Below are 22,319 nucleotides of genomic sequence, written 5' to 3' on the forward strand. Positions count from 1 at the left end.
TTAAAAATTATACTGTGCCTTCTATTGTAAGCTGACTTAGAGTTCTGCCGTCTGAGAGAAGGCTGACATGCAATAAATAAGCAAATATTTTTATATTTTAAGAAATCAAATGCAGTAATGACAGAATAAAGTCCTATGCTTCAAGTGCTATCTTTAAAGTTTCTACAGGAAAGGAAGCATAACTAATTAATAGAATTTACCACCATGGCTATACCATGGTCACACCATATTAAAGCCAATTTAAGACCTTTTATGGTTAATTTACATATCCTGCTTTTATTTTAAATAATCAATGAAATATAAGTGGGCAATTTTATTACTGATAATGAGGAACAGCAACATTTTAGGAATTTGATAATAATTACTGGATAATTTATTTTTAGTTATTTCCAGCTAATTTTTAAATCTTTTTTACACACACACACACACAGTTTTTAAATGTATTTTAATCTTGTAAAAACATTTTTTAAAAATAAAAACAAACAACAAAACCTTCTACTTATTGGTCAACCTGAAAAGTGTTGACTTGTGTATGCATAAATTGCACAACCCTGGAAGCTGAGTTATGATACTTTCCAAGTGAATGCCTCACTTAGCACAAGAAAAACCTAATTCAGTAACTCCCTTGTAAAAGAAAATGTGGCAAAGAATTTACCAGTTTCCAAAAGGGGATTAGAGAACCAATATAAAATTACAGAGATAATTGCCACTGGCCCTCACATATTTTTTTGTGACTCAATAATATGTATCTCTAACATATTTATAAAGTAAGGCAGCAGTGAGTGGCTGAGAGTAAATACAAAACTGGTTAAAACAGAAAAATGAAGCAAAATGCAATAACAGACAAGTAAAAGCCAGATGGTATACCATGTAAAATGTTATTCTGAGTAGTGGGACAGTTAACAAAATACTCACTATACAGCTTCACAGAAGGCCAAAATACCATAAAGGTACCAGATCCATTTGATATTACAAACTAAGCAGGGTCAGCCCAGTTAGTATTTGGATGGGAGACCACTAATACCAGATGCTGTTGACTATACAGTGCGCCGTCATATGTGGGTGTGCTGAAAGCTGCTGGGGAACATGCGGGGCGCAAGGGGAAGCACATCCCATTTGAATTAATGGGGTATGCACCTGTGGCGCCGCATACACAAGCCCCATTCACTTAAAAGGGGCTTGAGCATGCGTGGTATTTGCTTTATGCGGGGGACACCGGAATGGATCCCCCACATAAAGCAAGGGTGGACTGTATTTCAGAGGAGGGAAAACCACCTCTGGGTATTCCTTGTCTAAAAAAAACCCTATGAAATTTAATGGGGTCCCATAAGTTAATAAGCAACTTGAAGTCACATGTGTACATACACACATTATCTTCATATACCTTAATACAAGCGGGCCCTGTTTATTATGTTCTGGACAGTCACTATGCTGCTGAGATAAGAAGTCAAACTCTCACCACAGTTCTCTTCTTTCCCTAACTGACAGAATATTTTGTGGCTCCTAGTGCCCATCGACTAGGCTCAGTCCTCAGCTGTTTAGAAGGGTGGGAATTATCCTATTTTTATTGTACTTCTTCAAAATATGGGTGGTCCTGAGCCTGTTTTCATGTCCACATCCCAACTTTTTCAGTAGATATGAAGGTTATTAAAATCTTTAGGAAAAAGACTTCTTCATTGCTTCCTAAAAGGTGAAAGAATAGAAGCTACTGCTTTGAAACTTGTGACATTTTTCCCGCTCCAGTGATATTCTGAAGTTTGGTGACTCTTATGTTCCTCAGTGAACATTACAGCCAAAGAGAGATGGACATTTTCTGCTTTGCTCATACCAGACATATGCTGTATTTGTGCCTAACAGATCATTACTTGTAACAATTATTTGCTATAAGTGTTCCTAACCTGATAAAAACATTATATAGAAATGAACAAAGTATAACAAAGAACAGTTAACTTGAAGTCCATGGAAAGGTAGGATAGAAATTAAGTAAATTAATGAAACTTACTGCTAAGAGAGGGTATTTGAGGTTGGTTCAAACAGAAGAAAAAACTGGACTTTCCCTCAAGAAATGCTGGACAATAGATGGGTAACAGCTGAAGGGGAACTTTACTGTTAGTGAAAGAGTAGACCTCATGCATTTGTATTGGAGGAAATTAATACAAACATGTTGTGCACTTATACTCATGAAAATGTGTTTTTCTTTTAAGATAAATGAAAACATAGCATTTCAAACTACAGTACTGAGGTTAATGTTGAAATCTATTAGTCAAACATTCATTATATAAAAAGAGATTATAGAAGTGATCACCACCTTACTAATGTGTCTTATGTATTTCAAACATATGGTTAATACACTGGTTGCCATAAGATGATCATTTTTCAAGGGAAAAACCCCTCTACTTAAATAGTGAAATACTGACAAAAAAAGTGGCAATTGAGCACCATGCCAATCACATTTTGCTTAATGTTGGGCAGACTCCAGACTTCCAGCACTACAGTGCATAGCATGTCCCCTACCAAAAAAGTGCCACTATCTTTTCTTTTCAAATTTTCCTAGTGACAGCCAAGAGATCTTGCAGGGACTATCACATCACACCCTCTTTGGGGCCTTAGATGCTGCTATAAATGTTTCCTTGCCAACCCCACCATATTCTGTTACTTTTGATAAAGGGGCAGTAGAGAGGCTGAGGACCTCAAATAAATCCAGCCCAGTCTTCAGAGAAATCTAGGCCAAAGCCTACTCATATCTTGTATTAGGGGCCTCAGAAAACCAGTGTCCTTTGAAGCCCTGTTAGTTTTGAATAAAATAAAGATGGTCATGCAATTTCTTTTTTTAAAAAAATTGAAGTTGGCATATAATTAAAGTATTAGAAGTCATATTACAGATGCCAGTTGATTTGTTTTAAAATAAAACTGATACTACATTTCTAAGCAATAAAGACAATAACATGTTTGCAATATTTTAACTGAATGCTGGACATTAATTTCCATGTTTATAATCAATCAAGTATAATTTTATTGGTATTTTATATTCCTTTGTGTTCTCGCCTCTCCCTACATCTATCATCCATTTTTGTGAGCTTTACACTTACAACTGCAAAATCAAGTGCAATTACCTTAGCTGCCCTATTTACATAAAAATCACTGTATGTTCTAGTATTTAATTTAGATCTCAAAGTAACATATATTAGTACTTAATTTGGATTTGAAGGTTTTAAATATTCCAGCTATGAGCACTACACTCAAAACTATGTTGAAATACCTATTTGCATTTCTATAAACCCCCATGAAACATGTTAACAGCAGCATAATAAGAAAAAGAAATTGTGGAATGTTGACTTGCACAACTATCTATATTTTCCCACTCCTCTATTACTGGCAAAATAATAGCTCACTCACCCATTTGTGTTTGCAAAAAGAAAAGGTACACTGGATGAAGTTACACCCTAAAGATGGTACTCAAAAAGCACACAAGCAAAACGCATCTTGCAAAGCTGAATGTGAGAATCTTTTATATGATTACATACAATTGAACCAAAGGGGTTAGCAGAAAATAGACTGCATAGCAAATACAGGACAAATTCTATATTCAACTGAGCTGTATATTAAACAGGTTCTCAAACTAATTTATATAGGTTTTTTTGTGTATTTTTCGAGCTAGATGGCCTTGTTCTGGAAGAGTTTATTCCTCACATTTCACCAACATCTGTGGCTTGCACCTTATCTGCAGATGCCAGCTACAGATGCTGACGAAACGTTAGGCATAAAGTTTTCTAGAACACAGCCACATAGCCCCCCAAACCCACAAAAAACTATGGATGCCTGCTGTGAAAGCCTTCGACTTCACATTGGTCTAATTTATATAACTAGAAGTAAAACACAAACCACTTAAAATTACTCTAATACGTTACTTTCCCTAATGCATTACTTTATTCCTCTTTCTTTAGGACAAGCTACTTCCTCCCATTTCAATATTTCCTATTTCAAGGAGTACTGGTGAAGCAGTGGTTAAATGCCTGTACTGCAGCCACTCACTCACAAACCACAAGCTTGTGAGTTCAATACCAGCCAGGGGCTCAGGTCCAACTCAGTCTTGCATCCTTCCAAGGTCGCTAAAGTGAGTACCCAGCTTGTTGGGGGCAACTGGCTTACAGATAGGGAGTGCTAGTTCACTGATAGAAATGTACTTGCTATTGCTAGAACATTTCAATTGCTCTAAGACAAGTTAAGCAAAATATTAAGAGAATTTGATCTAAGAGCAAAAGCATTCATGAGGCACATTCTTGAAGTTCTGTTCTGCTGACATGACCAGCACCATCTCATTTTTGAACCAATGGCAAGCTACTACTTATTGGCTAGTATCAACAAAGGGACAGATATGTAGTGTTTTGATGATACTGGCAGTACAAGAGAGCATTTTGCGAGAGACAACCAATATGTCAGTTACCAGACACATTTTCTTCTAGGAGTGAAGCTAGTCATGAGGAAGATGCATTGCTGCTCCCAAAAACAGAAGCACGTGTTCTCATCTCAGTAGTATCTACCATTAAAAACAACACTGTATAATATCACATTATGTCTTTCCATATGCTACACGTAAGTAGCAACCAAATTAACTGAAGGGGTGGTGGAAAGTGAGACTGTAAACTATATGGGAAATGGAGATGATCATGGACGTTCATTAAGCATGTGTTTCAGGAATAAAGAATTCAGAGGACCAGCTAGACAAGTCATCTAAATTCATCATTAAATACATATTTAAACTACAGAGTAACAGATTGCCTAATCTTAAAGTACAAAGAATACCTTACAAATGTAAATTGTAATAGTACCCTTCTGTCAAGAACCACTAGTCTCTAATCATTTGATTTTTTTCTATTTTCTTTTCCTCTTCATTCACAAATAAAGTAAACAGAGTGCTCACTGAACCCACAGCATACATTGACTAGAACTCCATATAGTACAAAATACTGTTTAGACAGATTCATATTATTTTCCACAATTCAGAAGTGAAAAGTCAAGTCACACATAATGTTCTCTGGGATTTATGTATACTCTTCCATTGCCTGGATTTGGAAGATTCTTGTTGCTCCAATCTTTGCAATTTGTTTGTTTGAAAACATACATTTTCTGATGGTCTTGGGGCAGGTGATTTTCATCTTCATAGCTAAATTGTCTGCAGTTTACCATCTTCTAAAAAACGAACAAACATTTACATTATGCATAAACACTTATTTAGCTTCTTCAAATGTTTTCCTTTTTACAAAATTAATATATCAAAAAACTACTAAATCACTACAATTTAAACTAAGAATCACTGAAATAGGACTCAGTTACAATACCACATACATTTAGTTCCATGGGCATATTTCTCCACTAACCATATATAACAGTATTAAAATATTTCAGTGCAATAAAAATAAGAACTGTATGTTCACAGCCTGTTCACATTTTATAGTTGTCATATCTCACTGCCATTAAAAAAAATGAAAACCTTTACTTAAAACCTATTCTTCCATACTGTCTTTCATACTAAATGGAATTGACAATTTCTGCCACAATTCAAAATTCTGGTTAAGAACCGTAGATCCCATTATACTCTGGGTCCAGAATTTCCAACTGGTTGTATGAGCTTGTCTTGTGTTTTAAGACCCTTGGGAAAGTGCTTTCTCTTGGAGCTTTATCACATCTTTTTCTCACCGCAATCAAGGTAAAAAAAATAAAACGTCAACCTACCACGTTTATTGCTGCCATCATCACACTGATTGTGTTTCACGTAACTGGGGCTACTGTCCCCATCGTGCTCCATTCTTGTCCTGTTCCTTAACTCCTCCCCTCCTTTCCTCCCTCCAGCATGCCTTTATTTATTTTATTTTTATTTTTTGCATTTTCAATAAAGTTTATTTTCTAAACAAAGTTAACACATTTCATACAATCTTTTCTAATTCTCCTACTATACTAATACATATACAAAAACAAATAAATAAAACAAAAAATTGTGCATCATAAGTTATGTAAAATTATCATATTATATCAAGTTATTATATCTTACTTCCCTTAGTTCTCTAACAATAAATACTGTATATTTTGTTCCATTACTAATATTCCATACAGTCTTATTCTTTCTATAGTCTTTCAAAAGATATTCTCAGTCTTAATATATACAATAAATGCTAGTTATTACTAGTGTCATTATATTTCCCATTTTGTACATTTACTGTTCTGTCTTATTCTTATATATTCTTGCTGTTTTCATTTATTGCCATCTTTTTATTTTTTATTTTTTACATTATTTACTTAGTGGGGACCATTCTTTGTCTGATTTCTCTATATCTTTTCTATTTAACCAGATAGTGAGTTTGTCCATTTCTGCTAACCTCATAAGCTATTCATCAACTGATGGTAAATCTTGACTTTTCCACTTTTGGGCAGTCGATATTCTAGCCACTGTAATCATATATAAGAGAACATTTTTTTTTAATTTTTAATTCCACCCACCCCAACTTTTCTCACATCATTTTGGAGTACTGCAGCCCCAATTTAATGTTTTAATTAAAAACAAAAACAAAAACAAAAAAAACCATGAAGGCTGCAGAGCTCCAGAATTGCGTGAAAACCTTAGGAAAAATAGCAAGGGGGGAAGGGGAGGAGGGAACAGTGACACGATGTGACTGCCATCTGCGCAAATGCCCCAGGAAAGGCTTTTTGCATCTGGGGCATCACACAACTGGCAGTTCATACACGGGCTTCCCCATGAAAGAGAAGGGATGGCTGGGAGAAGAGGCAACTACGGGAGGGAAGTGAAGTCGTGTGATCACCGTCACTGATGCTGCTTTCCACCCAATAAAATCAGTTTAAAAGCCGTGTACAATAAAACCCTTGGTCTCAGCACTTTCATAAGCACATCTGATGAAGACACAGGAGAGGACATTTTTGATGGCTCTTCCAAGGTTCCCTTCCACAGGAAAAAATAGGTTGGTCCCCTTTCTACTTTTTTCCCACTGGCAGGCAAATAGCTTTTTATTTAGATAGACTTTGGGCTAGTAACTGATTGCTTTGAATTTTTTTAATGAGGTATGTTGTACTTCTATCCTCATTGTTACATTTTATGTATTTCTGGATGGCTTTAAGTGAGTCATTCATGTTTTAAATAAGTCTCTATCTAATTGGGATATTTTTGACTATTTGATTTCAGCTATATCTTGCTTTTAATCTATATTGTGAGCTACCTTGGCTCCCATACATGAAGAAATACAGGATATAAAATAATATAAATAGTGGAATAGTACTGACAAATTATTTTTAAGAACAGAACTGCAAGTTGGAGAAACTGGGGATCCTGTTTCTTCCATTCACATCCATTACATCCTCTATGTGTGAAAACTTTTTGAGAGAAAGCACCTTCATGGCTGTTACACAGACCTATGTGTAAAACTAGTTTACCCTTAGACCCTGCTCTTTGTAAAAGAAAGGAGGAAAAGAGGGCAACATAAGAAGATACATAAAAGATGTAATTAAAATAATGTTATCAACACAACATGTTTCAAGTGTGCCACAGTTCTTCAGACTTGTTGGGTCCATTCAGAGAACAACTAAAACAGAATAGTTGTTTTCATATTTGAACTGTTTTACTTACTTTGGGCTGCAAGTTTCTACCTTCCTTGTCACGGCACTCATTTTCTTTGCATTTCTGCAGAGAGAAGTGCTGTTTCTGGAGAGGGAAAGGCTCATTTTGGATTTTTAAAAAATACAATATGATGGAACTGTAAGAGAGCTAAAGCACGTCATACTATGTGGTAGTCTTGAGAAATTTGCTACAATTTTGCTATGATTCTCAAAATCGTCAAAAAATAAAATAAAATAAATTCTGAACTAAATATCTCAGGATTCCCATCAGTGAACAACACCAAAATGTATTTCCCTAAACCAGGCATCGGCAACGTGCGGCCCGCGAAGCCTCTAGGACTGGCCCGCGCTCGCCCCTGCCGCCAATTGCGCCGCCGATTGGCGCCGCTCCGGCCGCCATTTTGTTTTTTAAAATGGCGGCGCCCCTCTAGGAGGCCCAGGGCGCTTGCTGCAGCCCTGTTCCAGGGCTGCAGGGCCGCGCCAGCCCTCCGAATGGGCTCCGCCCTCCTCCCTTCTCTCTCTGCCCTTCGCCCTCCTGGCTCCGTTTTTCTAGCTCTGCCCTCCTCTCTCCGCCTCCCTCTATGAATAAAAGAGTGTGGAGGGGAGGGAAAGGAGGAGGCGGCAGAGAAAAGGAAAGCAAAAGTAAGAGAGCCAGCCAGCCAGCCAGCCGGAGCGAGCCACTGAAGAGGTTGGTTGGTGCATGTATTTTCCTCTGCTTGGTGACTGTGATTTACTCTCCCTTGGTATCTTTGCAAACCCCCCCCCCCATGCTCCTTTGGGGATGCTTTGATTCTGATTTCCTGCATGGCAGGGGGTTGGACTGGATGGCCCTTGGGGTCTCTTCCAACTCTATGATTCTATGTTTCTCCTATGCTTTGTGACTCCCTTACTATCTTTGCAACCCCCCCCCCCCCATGCTCCTTTGGGGATGCTTTGATTCTGATTTCCTGCATGGCAGGGGGTTGGACTGGATGGCCCTTGGGGTCTCTTCCAACTCTATGATTCTATGTTTCTCCTATGCTTTGTGACTCCCTTACTATCTTTGCAACCCCCCCCCCCATGCTCCTTTGGGGATGCTTTGATTCTGATTTCCTGCATGGCAGGGGGTTGGACTGGATGGCCCTTGGGGTCTCTTCCAACTCTATGATTCTATGTTTCTCCTATGCTTTGTGACTCCCTTACTATCTTTGCAACCCTCCCCCATGCTCTTTTGGGGATGCTTTGATTCTGATTTCCTGCATGGCAGGGGGTTGGACTGGATGGCCCTTGGGGTCTCTTCCAACTCTATGATTCTATGAGGAGAGAGGGAGAGAGAGAAAGGGTGGGAGGGTGGGAGTGAGAGGGAGGGAGGAAGGGAGAGAAAGAGAGGGAAGAGAGAGAGAGAACCACAGCCAACTGAGCCAGGTGAGAGGTTTGTTCATTGGGGGAGGGGGGTTATACTACCTGTGCCTTTGTGTTTTGAGACAGTGGCATGCATTTTTTGCTGTTTTGTGGCCTTGCCTAGTAGCTTCCATCCTTGCAAATACTGCTATTATTATTGTTGTTATCCCTTGGTATTGTCTTTGCAAGATGCCCCCACATGGACTTGCTTGCACATTTCTGGGTTCAGACAGTGGCATGCATTTTTTGCTGTTTTGTGGCCTTGCCTAGTCACTTCTTGCAAATATTGTTATTATTATGCGGCTCCGCCCCTGGAGGGTGGAAACTCCACCCCCGGCTTCGGCCCCCCAGTTGTCTGAGGGACAGCAACCCGGCCCCCGGCTCAAAAAGGTTGCCTACCCCTGCCCTAAACACTAGCAATATGAATGAAAAAAATAAAATAAAACACATAATTTAATTTTTACATTTAGTATTTCAGATCTGATAAATCCTGAGATGGTATGAAGTGTAGTTTAAATAAATAACCCAGCCAATAACCACCACAAACATATGCATATACACACAATTACCATACTGATTTCAGAAAACATAAGAGAGCACCTCATTTTAATAAGATACAGATATGCTGGAGGAGTTCAGAGAAGGGAAAAAAGAATGATAAAGATGCTAAGAGATAAGAAGAACAAAACATGAGGAAAAGTTGATGAAGCTGAGTTTAATCAGCTTGGTGAAGAAAAGACTGAGGGGGTGACATGATGGCACTCTTTAAATATTCCAAGGGCTGTCACAGGGAAAAGGAGGCATGTCTGTTCTCTGATGCCTCAGAGGGTAGAACTTGGTCTGATGGTTGCAAATTACACGAGATTTTGATTGAACATTAGAAGGAACTTCTTAACCGTTAGAGTGGTTCAGCAATGGTACCAACTGCCTAGAAAGGTGGTGGGATCTCCTTCTCTGGATGTTTTCAAAATGAGGCCAGAAAGCTTCCTGCTAGGGATGCTCTAGTTGGAGATCCTGAATTAAGCAGGGTGTGGACATGATGGCTGATAGGGTCCCTTCCAACTCTATGGTTCTATTATTATTATTATTATTAAACTTTATTTCTAAAGCGCTGTAATTATACACAGCGCTGTACAAAGTCGGTAAAATTAAAAAGTATATAAAAGCTTGCCCAAGGCGTACATTCTATTACTCTATTTTTATATTGTCCATGAAATGAGAAATTCATGATGGACATCTCAGTAATTTGACACAGGAATGAGATACTTGGATTTCCACTGAAAACATTCATCAATCCACTTTGAAGTGCAAAATGGAAGTTTACAAAAGTTTTGTCTAAAAAAGAAAAAGAAAAACAGTAACAAGAAAACTCCCACAAACCAGAATTACTTTGTACACTCGCATACTTCAAAAATACACTCACAGAATAATCCAAAATATGTTTGATGCTTATTATTAGTGAAACAACCAAACAGATTATCCAAACTTCTCACTGAGATTACTGGGCTGACCTATGCATTTCCACAGTAGAATACAAGCTGTGCTAGAATTCACCGGGCTACTAGGGACATTGATCCAATGTAACATGATGCTGGAAAGGGTCCTGGTGCTGTAATCTGAACCGTTCACCACCCAGTTACAAGGTCCAAACTGACCAGCTTAGTTAAGGCAAGTACAACCCAGTTACCATATCTCATTCCTTTTTAGTAGGACAAAATTCCATTAATTCCATATACTTTGCACGAAGTCTAAATCTAAAATAAAAATGAAATATAAAGGTATTAGTGCGACAGTGATCAGACACATTACAGAGTGACAGCCTCAGGGGAAGGCAATGGTAAATCTCCTCTGAAGAAACTTGGACCTGCCAGAGGAGATCCGCCACATTTCTACTCTTACAGCTTTTAAGAAGGCTCTTAAGGCGGATCTCTTCCGGCAGGCCTTCCTACCTAGTTTTCTCCCCCGTTTCCTGTGACATCGCTCTGTCCACCAATTTTTCTCTTAAATTTAATGAGAAGAATTAAATGAAAATTAATTAAAATAAAATTCTTGCCTCAAGAACTCTCCCTCTGTACCTACTGTCATCATCAGACCTGTGAGGGAGTGAAAAAGACAGGCCCAATTCCATCAGGTCTAACTGTGAATTCCGTAACTCACGTTGCTCTCTTTTATTTTATTGTATTTTTTTTATTTATTGTATTTTAATACAATATTATTATTATTATTATTAGTGTGTGTGCGCACGCACACACGCACGCGTTATATGTGCTTTCAAGTCACTTGTCCACTTATGGTGACCCCACGAATTTCATAGGGTTTTCTTAGGCAAGGAATACTTAGAGGTAGTTTTACCAATTCCTTTCTCTGAAATACACCTACAGCTCCTGGTATTTATTGCTAGTTTCCCATCCAAATACTAACCAGGGCTGACCCTGCTTAGCTCCCAAGAACTGACAGAATCTGGTCCCTTTACGTATAGAGGTCCACACATCCCATGATATTTAAGATCAGAACTGATGCCTTGGAAAATTTGAGAAAATATAGATAAGAAATAACATTAAATCTAAGTGTAGTGTCTAATCTGTAGTAGGGTGTTATGCTATTTTAATTTACATTTTGGGTAGTATGGATTTCCAACTACTAATGAAATCAATTAACAAAATAATTTCAATTTCTTATTATATGTGGATGTCAGAACTGCCAGTCTCAATATATTTGTATTAGAGAATCATTAGTGTTTTGACTCATTAGAATGATGTCTCCTTTTTTTAACTGTTAACGATATATTCGGTTTATTCTGTTTCCTTTCACAAAACTATCAGATCAGCCAAACTGTAATTAATAATGTGCTAAATAAATATGAACATTTCTACTGTACTGCATGATCACTTCTGAATGAATTATGCTAGGGATTTACGTACGATTAGATCATGTCTAGAAATTTTAATCAAGCAGCCTAATCCACACACCAGTTATTTCCACTGGTTTGTATTCCAGCCTCTTATAGCAAATTAGAGGGGCAACCCACCAGAGGGGTATCTTCCTCCACTATAGGAAAAGTTTAATTACCTTCTCTAAGTAGTAAGCATGACAGGTCGTACAGAACAGATATTTTACTTTTATTGGTCCAAAACTCAAAAAACCAGCTATTGTGATACTTCCATCGTAATTAACACGAGATGGGGGGTGGGGTGGGGTTTACGTCCAGCTACATGATTGAAATGGGGGGGGGGGGGAGAATAATCCCTTCAAATTTGGGTTACTCTTGGGGGGAATTTGAGGAAACCTAAAGTATGTGTGGGTGGGCTTAATATAAGACACTTGTTTCACTCTTTTTAAAGAAACAAACAAAACTTCAGCACTGCTTTGCTGTTGTTCCCAGAGTCATTCTTGGGAAGAAAAGATGGTTTCTCCAATTCCTTCCTCGCTAAATGCTGACAAGTATATTAAAAGGGATATGCATTCTTACTGGACTGCAGAACCCTTTACTTAACCCGACAACGGCCTGCTGTGATGTTTTTAACAACTACTTCGCAGATAAAATCTCTCAGATAAGAGCCGACCTGGATGCCGGGATTGCAGCAGAATCGACTGATGAGGTGTTCAGTAAACCCGTTATTGAAGTTAAACTAGATCGGTTTGAGTTCGTGAGTACTGATGACGTGGACAAGATCCTTGGAAATGTGAAGAAGACGACATGTCCCCTTGATCCCTGCCCATCATGGCTGGCCATTCAGGGGGGTGATGCCTTGATGGCATTTCTTAGAGATGTCATCAATGCATCCCTTAGGGAAGGTTGTGTTCCAACTTGCTTAAAGGAGGCGGTTGTTAGACTGCTCCTGAAAAAACCTTCCCTGGACCCCTGGATATGAAGAACTACAGACCTGTATCTCATCTGCCATTTTTGAGCAAGGTGACTGAGAGGGCTGTCGCCCTTCAACACAAAGTCATCTTGGATGAAACTGATTATCTAGACCCATTTCAAACCGGCTTCAGGACAGGATATGGGGTGGAGGCTGCCATGGTTGTTCTGGCTGATGATCTTCGTCTAGGTATTGACAGAGGAAGCATGACTCTGTTGGTGCTTCTAGACCTCTCAGCGGCCTTCGATACAATAGATACAATAGAAGTGACCAGTGGGGTCCTACAGGGCTCTGTCCTGGGCCCATTGCTATTCAACATCTTTATCAATGACTTGGAGGAAAAAATTGGGGGAATACTTATCAAATTTGCAGATGACACCAAATTAGGAGGAATAGCTAATACTCCAGAGGACAGGATCAAAATTCAAAATGACCTGAATAGACTAGAAAGCTGGGCCACAGCTAACAAAATGAAATTCAACAGGGAGAAATGTAAGGTACTGCATTTAGGGCGGAAAAATGAAATGCACAGATATAGGATGGGGGACACCTGGCTTAAGGAGACAACATGTGAAAGGGATCTAGGAGTCCAAGTAGACCACAAGTTGAACATGAGTCAACAATGCGATGTGGCAGCTAACAAGGCTAATGCGATTTTAGGCTGCATCAATAGAAGTATAGTGTCTAGATCAAGGGAAGTAATAGTGCCACTATATTCTGCTCTGGTCAGGCCCCACCTGGAAAATTGTGTCCAGTTCTGGGCGCCACAATTCAAAAAGGACATTGAGAAACTGGAGTGTGTCCAAAGGAGGGCGACTAAATTGGTGAAGGGTCTGGAAACCATGCCTTATGAAGAATGCCTTAGGGAGCTGGGTATGTTTAGCCTGGAGAAAAGAAGGTTAAGAGGTGATATGATAGCCCTGTTTAAATATTTGAAGGGATGTCATATTGAGGAGGGAGCAAGTTTGTTTTCTGCTGCTCCAGAGACTAGGACCCGGAGCAATGGATGCAAGCTGCAGGAAAAGAGATCCCACCTCAACATTAGGAGGAACTTCCTGACAGTAAGGGCTGTTCGACAGTGGAACACACTTTCCCAGAGTGCAGTGGAGTCTCCCTCCTTGGAGGTCTTCAAATGGAGGCTGGATGGCCATCTGTCGGGGATGCTTTGATTTGGATTTCCTGCATGGCAGGGGATTGGAATGGATGGCCCTTGCGGTCTCTTCCAATTCTATGATTCTAATAGATCATGACATCCTCTTGGAACGCCTGGAAGAGTTAGGAATCGGTGGCACTGCACTCCAGTGGTTCCCGTCCTTCCTCTTGGGTAGATTCCAGAGGGTGATGCTCGGGGACAGTCCATCCTCCAAAACAGAGCTGAAATGTGGCCAATTGTGTCCCCAATGCTTTTCAACATTTATATAAAGCCGCTGGGAGAAATCATTCACAGACATGGGGCAGGGTGTTATCAGTACGCTGATGACACCCTAATATATTTCTCCATGTCCCGATCAGCAGCTATGACAACAGATGGCATTTGTCCCCTCAATCAGTGTCTTGAAGCGGTAATGGGCTGGATGAGGAAAAACTCAAGCTGAATCCAGACAAAACAGAGGTACTTACAGTAGGGGCCCCCAAACCAGGTATAGGGTTGCAACCTCCAGTCCTAGATGGGGTCACACTCTCCACAAAGGAATGTGTTTGCAGTCTGGGGGTGCTCCTAGATCCGTCGCTTCACATGACTGAATGTGACGATCAGGAGCACCTGCTATCAGCTCCGGCTGATAGGCCAGCTGCACCCTTTCCTGGAAGTAAAGGACCTAGAAACTGTTGTACATTCACTGGTAACTTCACGACTTGATTTCTGTAATGCGCTCTACATGGGGCTACCCTTGTGCCTAGTCTGGAAACTTCAACTAGTGCAAAATATGGCAGCCAGGCTGGTCGCCGGAAAAACTAGGAGTGATCGAATAACGCCCATCCTAAAATATCTTCACTGGCTGCCTATTAGTTTCCGGGCACAGTACAAGGTGTTGGTTATAACCTTTAAAGCCCTACCTGGCTTGGGTCCAACCTATTTGAGGGATCACCTGCTCCCATATAATCCGCCCCGCACCCTCAGGTCCTCTGGGAGGAATCTATTGCAGCCTTTAAAAGCCAAACTAACTGCTACCTCCCAGAGGGCCTTCTCTGTAATTGCTCCCAAACTATGGAATGGCCTGCCGGATGAGATCCATCAAATTGCCAGCTTAGACAGCTTTTAAAAAGCTGTCAAGATGGATCTCTTTCGGCGGCAGGCCTTTCCTGAATAAAAGTGCCCGGACACAGAATGACTGCCCCCCCACATCATGTATTAGCCCACCGCTGTGTCCTCGTATTTTTTATTGTGTTTTTAATAGATATTTTAATTTTAACATGTGTAATCCTGTTTTAAGGGGGGGAAATTGGGACATAACTTTGTAAATGTGGATATTTTAATATGTTGTGAGCCGCTTTGATTGTCTCGTCACAAAAAAGCAGGATAAAAATAAGTTTTATTACTTTTATTTTTACATGCCATTTATACTGTTGCGTCTATACCGAAACATATAATGGAAAGTTCTTAACCAACTTTGAATAACCTCATTTGCTGTTTGCAGCCCCAAAGCACTCATAAATTGAATGACTAAATCCAGAGGTGGAGAATATTTTTCTTCCAAATGCTATGGGATTGTCAATTCTCATCTTGCACCACTTTCTATGATGGCAAGGGCTGCTGGGAGTTGCATCACCTGGAGAGCTACATAATTTCCACCCTGCTTTAAACAATCTCTCAGTCCTGCCACCATCATAGGCTCACTTGGTGAGGACACTAGAGAGAGCATTCTCAGTGGCTGCTTCCATCCTCTGGAATGCCCTTCCATGGGAGGCTGGACTGGTCCCTAGCCTGCTTTCCTTTTGTCAGCAGGCAAATATGTTTTTATTTGAGCAGGCTTTTAATATATAATTGTGTCAGGGTGACTTTTATACAGTGTGTGCAGTCTATTTATGGTTGTTGCTGTTTTTAACTTTTGTATGTTTCATATAATTTTATATGGTTTTTAGTTAGATACTTTAATTGTTTTTCCATTCTTATTGTAAAATTTTAAAAATTATTTTATTTGTCAGCTGCCTTGGTTCCCTCTGGGAGAAAGGCTGCACTGAAATGAAATGAAATGAAATGAAATAATGAATGAATGAATGAATAAAATAAGATTGGTTCTTTGATTAGTAGGATCATACTTAACTGACTTACATTATCCAATTAGGTCCAAGTACAAAGACCACATGCACTCTTACTACATGATTATTACGTAGGCATGTATCCTATCTTTGGAATGATAACTTACTGGAATAATTATTTCCTTCCGTGACAGGGAGCGAGCTCTTTCTTCATATGAAGATGGCGGCTTGTGTGTTGGTGGAAGATCAATCCTGCATTGAGAAAACATGCAGTTTAATAATATCCACCATTAACTAGATCGCTGAATCACGTTTAGAAAGTTAGAACTGTACAAACATAAATGTGATACTTTTCTAGCATATAACAAAAATTGCAGTTTTACATTCATTATAATAAACATCAATCCAACTAATGTAATCTGTAAATTTGAAACATGTACAAAGAATGCCTGTAAAAAGCCATGAGGTCTGGACAAGAACAATCTTTATTTTCTTCCTTCTAAATGAAACTACTAGTCTTATTTTCAAGGCTTTTCTTTCAAGGAAATCAGAATAGAAAATTAGCTGTATTCATTAACTACTCCAGTTTATGCAGGAGTCTAGGAAGGACTCTACATAGCAAGAACCTTGTATCCCTCCATTACTTCCCAGGGATGCTCTCCCTAGTTATTGTGATTTCCTTATTTAATGAGGTGATCAACAGGTAACGTTATCAAGAGATAATGAGGCAACAGTAATGAACATAGCAACAGAGCTTTCTGTAGATGGTTGAAAAAGCTTTTGCAACTGCTATGCACTGTTGCCTGGAAAGTTTTCACTGAGTCAAGCTCTTTTTGTAAACTGTTTTGTAAACTGGAGCTACATATGCAGAATACGTATATGCTCAGAAGGAATACAATCAATGCATCTTGTGATTTAAGTATAGAAAATCTACAGTGCTTACTAAACTCCTACCTAGCCCACATACACACAGTGCATTTACACTGTGGTAAAAAGATGCATGGCTTCATCCTTCAAAATTCTGGAATTTATAGTTTTGTGAGGCACCAGCACTTTGGCAGAGAAGACTAAAAGACCATGTAAAAGTACAAAGCCAAGGATCCCACAGGATGGAGCTTTTTGATTGTACTCCATTGGCAGGTTATATGCTGTTTTGATGATGCCTATAAAATGCCATGCAAATTTATGGTGCTATATAAATAACTACTAATATTATTATTATTATTACACCATTTGGTATCAAACTGCATTATTTTTACCGTGTAGATGGACAGGTTGCTTAACTGTAACTGTGTTTCTTCGAGTGGTCATCTGTACCCTCACACAATAGGGTTTTGCGCTGGCGCAGAGACTCCGTTCAGAAGTTGAAAAGCTGAGCAGATTGGCAGGAGCCCTGCCCCCTCGCATGCACTGAGCATGCCCAGTCCGCCAATCTAGCCCCACCTTCAGTTCGAGTCCACTGCAAAAAAATCAGCAGGGACCTGACTGAGGGGAGGTAGGTGGATTTGTGTTGAGGGCACAGATAACCGCTCGAAGAAACACAGTTACAGGTAAGCAACTTGTCCTTCTTCTTCATGGTCTCTGCCTCACACAATAGGGTGACTACAAAGCTTACCTGTAACAGGTGGGAAAATCACTGCAGACAGAAGACAGGACACCACCAAAATTGATGTCTCGATGGGACCTGGAATCCAGCCAGTAGTGCCAAACAAAAGTGGATGGTTGAGACCACGTAGCTGCCTTGCAAACATCAGGCAGGGGGACACCTCTGAGGAAAGCAGCAGAAGAGGCAACAGCCAGTTCATTTAGCCAGTTTGTAGGCCAGAGAAATAGTCTGGGCAATCCACTTGGAAAAACGTTGTGAGGAAACAGGGTGGCTTTTTCTTGGTCCACCATAACAAATAAACAACTTGCTGGTCAACCAGAACTCAGCAGAATGTTGAGTATAAAATGCCAAAGCACAGTGAACATCAAGCATGTGCATGGTTCTTTCCAGAGGCATAGAAAGATCTGGATAAAAATTAGGAAGCACAAGTTCTTGGGCCAGGTGAAATGAGGATACCACTTTGGGTAGAAAGGAAATATCTGACCTCACACAATTTACCTGGCCTCCCCCTGAACCCTTGGGACTGCCTTACGCTTGGACTTTGTCCTTGTGAAAAACTAAAAAGGGCTCATCTGAGCGTAAGGCAGTTAATTCAGAAGATCTCCTGGCTGACGTGATTGCCCCAAGAAATGCCACTTTCAGTGTGAGCAATGGCAGAGAGGCCAATCCCAAGGGTTCAAAGGGAGGTCGGGTAAGTTGTGTGAGTACCAGCGAGAGTGACCATGCAGGGCCAATGAAGGCAGTATAGGAGAGAGGTGGTGTAGTCCTTTGAAGAAGTGTTTCAAGGTAGGAGATTTGAAGAGCTGGGCAGAGGGCAAGCCAGAGGGCTGGTTGGCCACAATCGCTGAAAGGTAGACCTTGAGGGATGAGAAAGACAAGCCTTGGTCCCGAAGGTGTAAAAAAAATGTAGGGCCATGGAGAGTTGGACAGGTGTTGTTGGCTTGGCTCTGTTCTGGGCGAATGTGCAGAAGCGTTTCCATTTGTAGGAGTAAGAATGCTTAGTGAAATCTTTTCCGGAAGCTAACAGGACCCTGAGGAGTTCAGGAATGGTCAAGGGTGAATCCTCCAAGCCATGAGATGAAGACTGTGGAGGTCCGGATGGAGGACTGCTCCACTGGAGTAAGAGAGTAGATCTGGCCAGTTGGGGAGCTTGAAGTAATGTCCCTTCAAGAAGTGGAGATAGGGAGTGAACCAGGGTTGCCTGGGCCAGTATGAAGTCATAAGGATGGTGTTGGCTGTCCCTGGTTAGTTTGGCCACTACTCTAGAGACTAGGGTAAGAGGAGGAAAGGCATAAAGAAAATGATGACTCCATTCAAAGAGAAATGCATCTCCCAGAGATCCCAGTCCCATGACTGGTCTGATGCAGAACCTTGGACATTGAGGATTGTCTGGGGAGGCAAAGAGGTCCAGAAAATCTGTTACCTAGTAGGTAATGATGAGGCAGAAGGCTGGAGTGGCGAGTGTCCACTCGTGTTGGAGGACTTTGTCCCTGCTGAGGGAATCAGCTAAGATATTGTTCTTGCTTGACAGATGAACTGCTATGGGATGGATGGAGAGGCAATGGCATCAACTCCAAAGTTGTTGCGCTAGGTGAAGCAAGACAGGAGAGTGTGTTCCGCCCTGTTTGTTGATATACCAGACTGTGATGGTGTTGTCAGAAACAATTTGGACCACTCTGTGGCAGAAGTGGTGTTCAAAGGCCTGAAAGGCTTTGATGACTGCCAGGAGTTCCAAGGCATTGATAGATCAAGAGAAGTAATAGTGCCACAGTATTCTGCTCTGGTCAGGCTCCACCTGGAATATTGTGTCCAGTTCTGGGCACCACAATTTAAAAAGGATGTTGAGAAACTGGAGCGTGTCCAAAGGAGGGCAACTAAAATGGTGAAAGGTCTGGAAACCATGCCCTATGTGGAATGACTCAGGGAGCTGGGGATGTTTAGCCTGGAGAAAAGAAGGTTAAGAGGTGATATGATAGCCCTGTTTAAATATTTGAAAGGAAGTCATATTGAGGAGGGAGCAAGCTTGTTTTCTGCTGCTCCAGAGAACAGGACCCAGAACAATGGATGCAAGCTGCAGGAAAAGAGATTCCACCCCAGCATTAGGAGGAACTTCTTGACAGTAAGGGCTGTTCGACAGTGGAACACACTCCCTTGGAGTGTGATGGAGTCTCCTTCTTTGGAGGTCTTTAAACAGAGGTTAGATGGCCATCTTTCGGGGATGCTTTGATTTGGATTTCCTGCATGGCTGGGGGTTGGACTGGATGGCCCTTGCGGTCTCTTCCAACTCTATGATTCTATGATTGATATGTATTTCCGTTTCTAATGGGGCTAGTGGCTCTGAACTTGGAGATCTTTGTAGTGGGTTCCCCAGTCCGTCAGGGAAGCATTGGTGGTGACCATCCTAGAAGGTTCTGGAGGTTGAAAGAGCATTCCCCTGAGGACATTGCTGGGAGAAGCCACCACTGAAGGGAGTCCCAAACATATTGAGGGAGTGTCAGACTTTTGGATTGACCGTCATAGAGGTGATCGAAAGAGGAGAGGAACCACTCTTGAAGCGGTCTGAACCTTAGGTATGCTGGGTAGGTGACAACCGTAGTGGAAGCTATGAGGCCTAGGAGGTACTGAATGTCCCTCACTGCGGGACGGCATGATGAGAGAACAGAATGGAGATGGGACCAGAGAGTGGCTGCTTTCCTGGTGGGCAAATAGGCAGGAGCCATTACAGAGTCTAGAGATGTGCCAATGTAATCTATCACCTTAACTGGTTCCAGGATAGATTTGGAGGGGGTGACCATGAGACCCAATTCTATCAGAAGAGAGAGAGTGGTATGTATGTCCCTAAAAAGCTGTTTGCGGGAGGACAACACCATCAACCTATTGTCTAGATAGGGAAAAATCTTTATCCCTTGGAGACAAAGATGAGATACCACCACTGTCATGCATTTTGTGAATCCAAGAGGGGCGGTAGAGAGGCCAAAGGGAAGGACAGTATATTGAAAGAGATAATCGACAGTGAAGCATAGAAACTTGAGGTGCTGAGGCCTGATGGCAATATGAACATAGGCATCTTTTAAATCAATCGATGCGAACCAGTCTCCGTGATGGAGAAAAGGGAGGATGGACTGGAGTGTCACCATGTTGAATTTGTGGGGTTCGATGTAGAAATTGACGCCCCTCAGGTCAAGGATAGGACGAAGGACTCCATCTCTCTTGGGTACACTGAAGTACCGGAAGAAATAGCCGTCCAGCCTGAAACTGGGTGGTATCCTTTGAATTGCACCTTTGTCAAGAAGGTAAGAGATTTCTTCTTGAAGAGCAGGTGAAGATGGAGTGGAACAAAAAAATGCCTAGAGGTGGAGCACTTGAGAACTCTATGGCATAGCGCAAATGAATGATGGTGAATATCCAGGTGTCTATGGTGATCTGACACCAGGAGTCATAGAAGAGTCAGAGCCTAGGCAAGTGAGATGGAAAGAGAAGAGACGATGGTGGTGTCATCTCAGGGGACGCGTCAAAAATGAGATTTGGTGGAAGAGGATTTTTAGAGGGCTGTTGTTGCTGTTGTTGTTGAGGGTAACTTGTTTATAGGGTCCCCAAGAAGATTGTTGAGGGGAGCCCCTATATTGGGGAGATGGTCTGGAACGGGACTTAGAGTATTGAGAATGGGTGGACTTAGAGCACCATTGCAGGTGCAGATGTTTTTGATCTGTGATCCTGAGGCGTTTACCCATAAGGTGTGCCTTGGCCAAAGTGTCTAGGGAGCCATCAGTTTTAGATGCAAATAAACCTTCACCCTCGAATGGAACATCTTCACTTCATTTCTTGGCATCATCAGTAAGGTCCGTGGAACTCAGCCAGGCATAGCGGCGAAGGGCTACAGCAGCTGAGATAACCTTAGCTGCACAATCAACCAAGTGTCTCACTGAGTGGATCTGTTGGTTCACCAGAGAGAGCTTCTGCAAAGAAGTCGAGAGCTGCTGATCTCTGTTCTTCAGGCAAATAGGGGATAAAAGCAGCTATTATATCCCAGAGGAACTTCTGGTAGGCACCCATACAGGCTTGGAGGTTACCAACCTTGGCAGAGAGTGCAGCTGACGAGTAGAAGCAACGACCAAAGATGTCAAGACGTCTACCTTCCTTATCTACTGGAGCTGATCGTGTCTTACCAGAGGATTTAGAAGTAGATTCAACCACCAAGGAATTAGGTGTCGAGTGGGTGAACAAGTGTGGAGCTGTGTTTGGTTAGATTCGGTACTCACCTTCAAACTTTTTAGAGGCATGAGGTACAGATGCAGGTTTTAGCCAAGACAGGTTCATCACATCAGATAGGGAAGCCAGGAAGGGAGGAACAGCTGGTGTAATACCAGTGGTGTACACTATCTGGAAAACAGGATCCCTCAGTGACTTAGGAGGGGCATCAACCTGTAGGCCAATGGCTCAAACCATCCTGTGAACCACATCGGAAAAGAACTGTACGTCCTTGGAGAGAGAATAAGGCATAGAATCTTCAACCTCCTCCTGCGGGGAAGAAATAACAGGAGAGGGAGAAGTTGGAGACATCTTGGTGTCATAAGCCGATTCCTCAGTGGTCATGTGATGGACTTGTGTCGATACCGGAGGAGGCATAGAGGAGATAATTGGAACAACAG

The 22,319-nt window shown here is 41.2% G+C and overlaps 1 protein-coding gene across 4 annotated transcripts in view; it reads right to left on the reverse strand.

Moving 5' to 3' along the window:
* Positions 1 to 419: 419 nt before the first annotated feature.
* The window catches only part of NECTIN3 (nectin cell adhesion molecule 3), a 91,305-nt gene continuing 69,405 nt past the window's right edge, over positions 420 to 22,319 (reverse strand). For 3 of the 4 annotated variants that reach the window (XM_089512306.1, XM_089512304.1, XM_089512308.1), the window contains exons 7-10: positions 17,680 to 17,832; positions 16,232 to 16,316; positions 7,634 to 7,708; positions 420 to 5,190 (exon numbers count right to left, since the gene is read on the reverse strand). In XM_089512306.1, the coding sequence (XP_089368432.1) occupies positions 5,020 to 5,190; positions 7,634 to 7,708; positions 16,232 to 16,316; positions 17,680 to 17,832 (484 nt within the window). In that variant the 3' untranslated portion in view covers positions 420 to 5,019. The remainder of the gene's footprint in view (positions 5,191 to 7,633; positions 7,709 to 16,231; positions 16,317 to 17,679; positions 17,833 to 22,319) is intronic. The other variant, XM_089512310.1, reaches the window with a different exon arrangement.

This window comes from Sceloporus occidentalis, unplaced genomic scaffold, assembly GCF_023333645.1.
Source record: "Sceloporus occidentalis isolate IW3139 unplaced genomic scaffold, rSceOcc1.0.p SCAF_2, whole genome shotgun sequence".
NCBI lineage: Eukaryota > Metazoa > Chordata > Lepidosauria > Squamata > Phrynosomatidae > Sceloporus > Sceloporus occidentalis.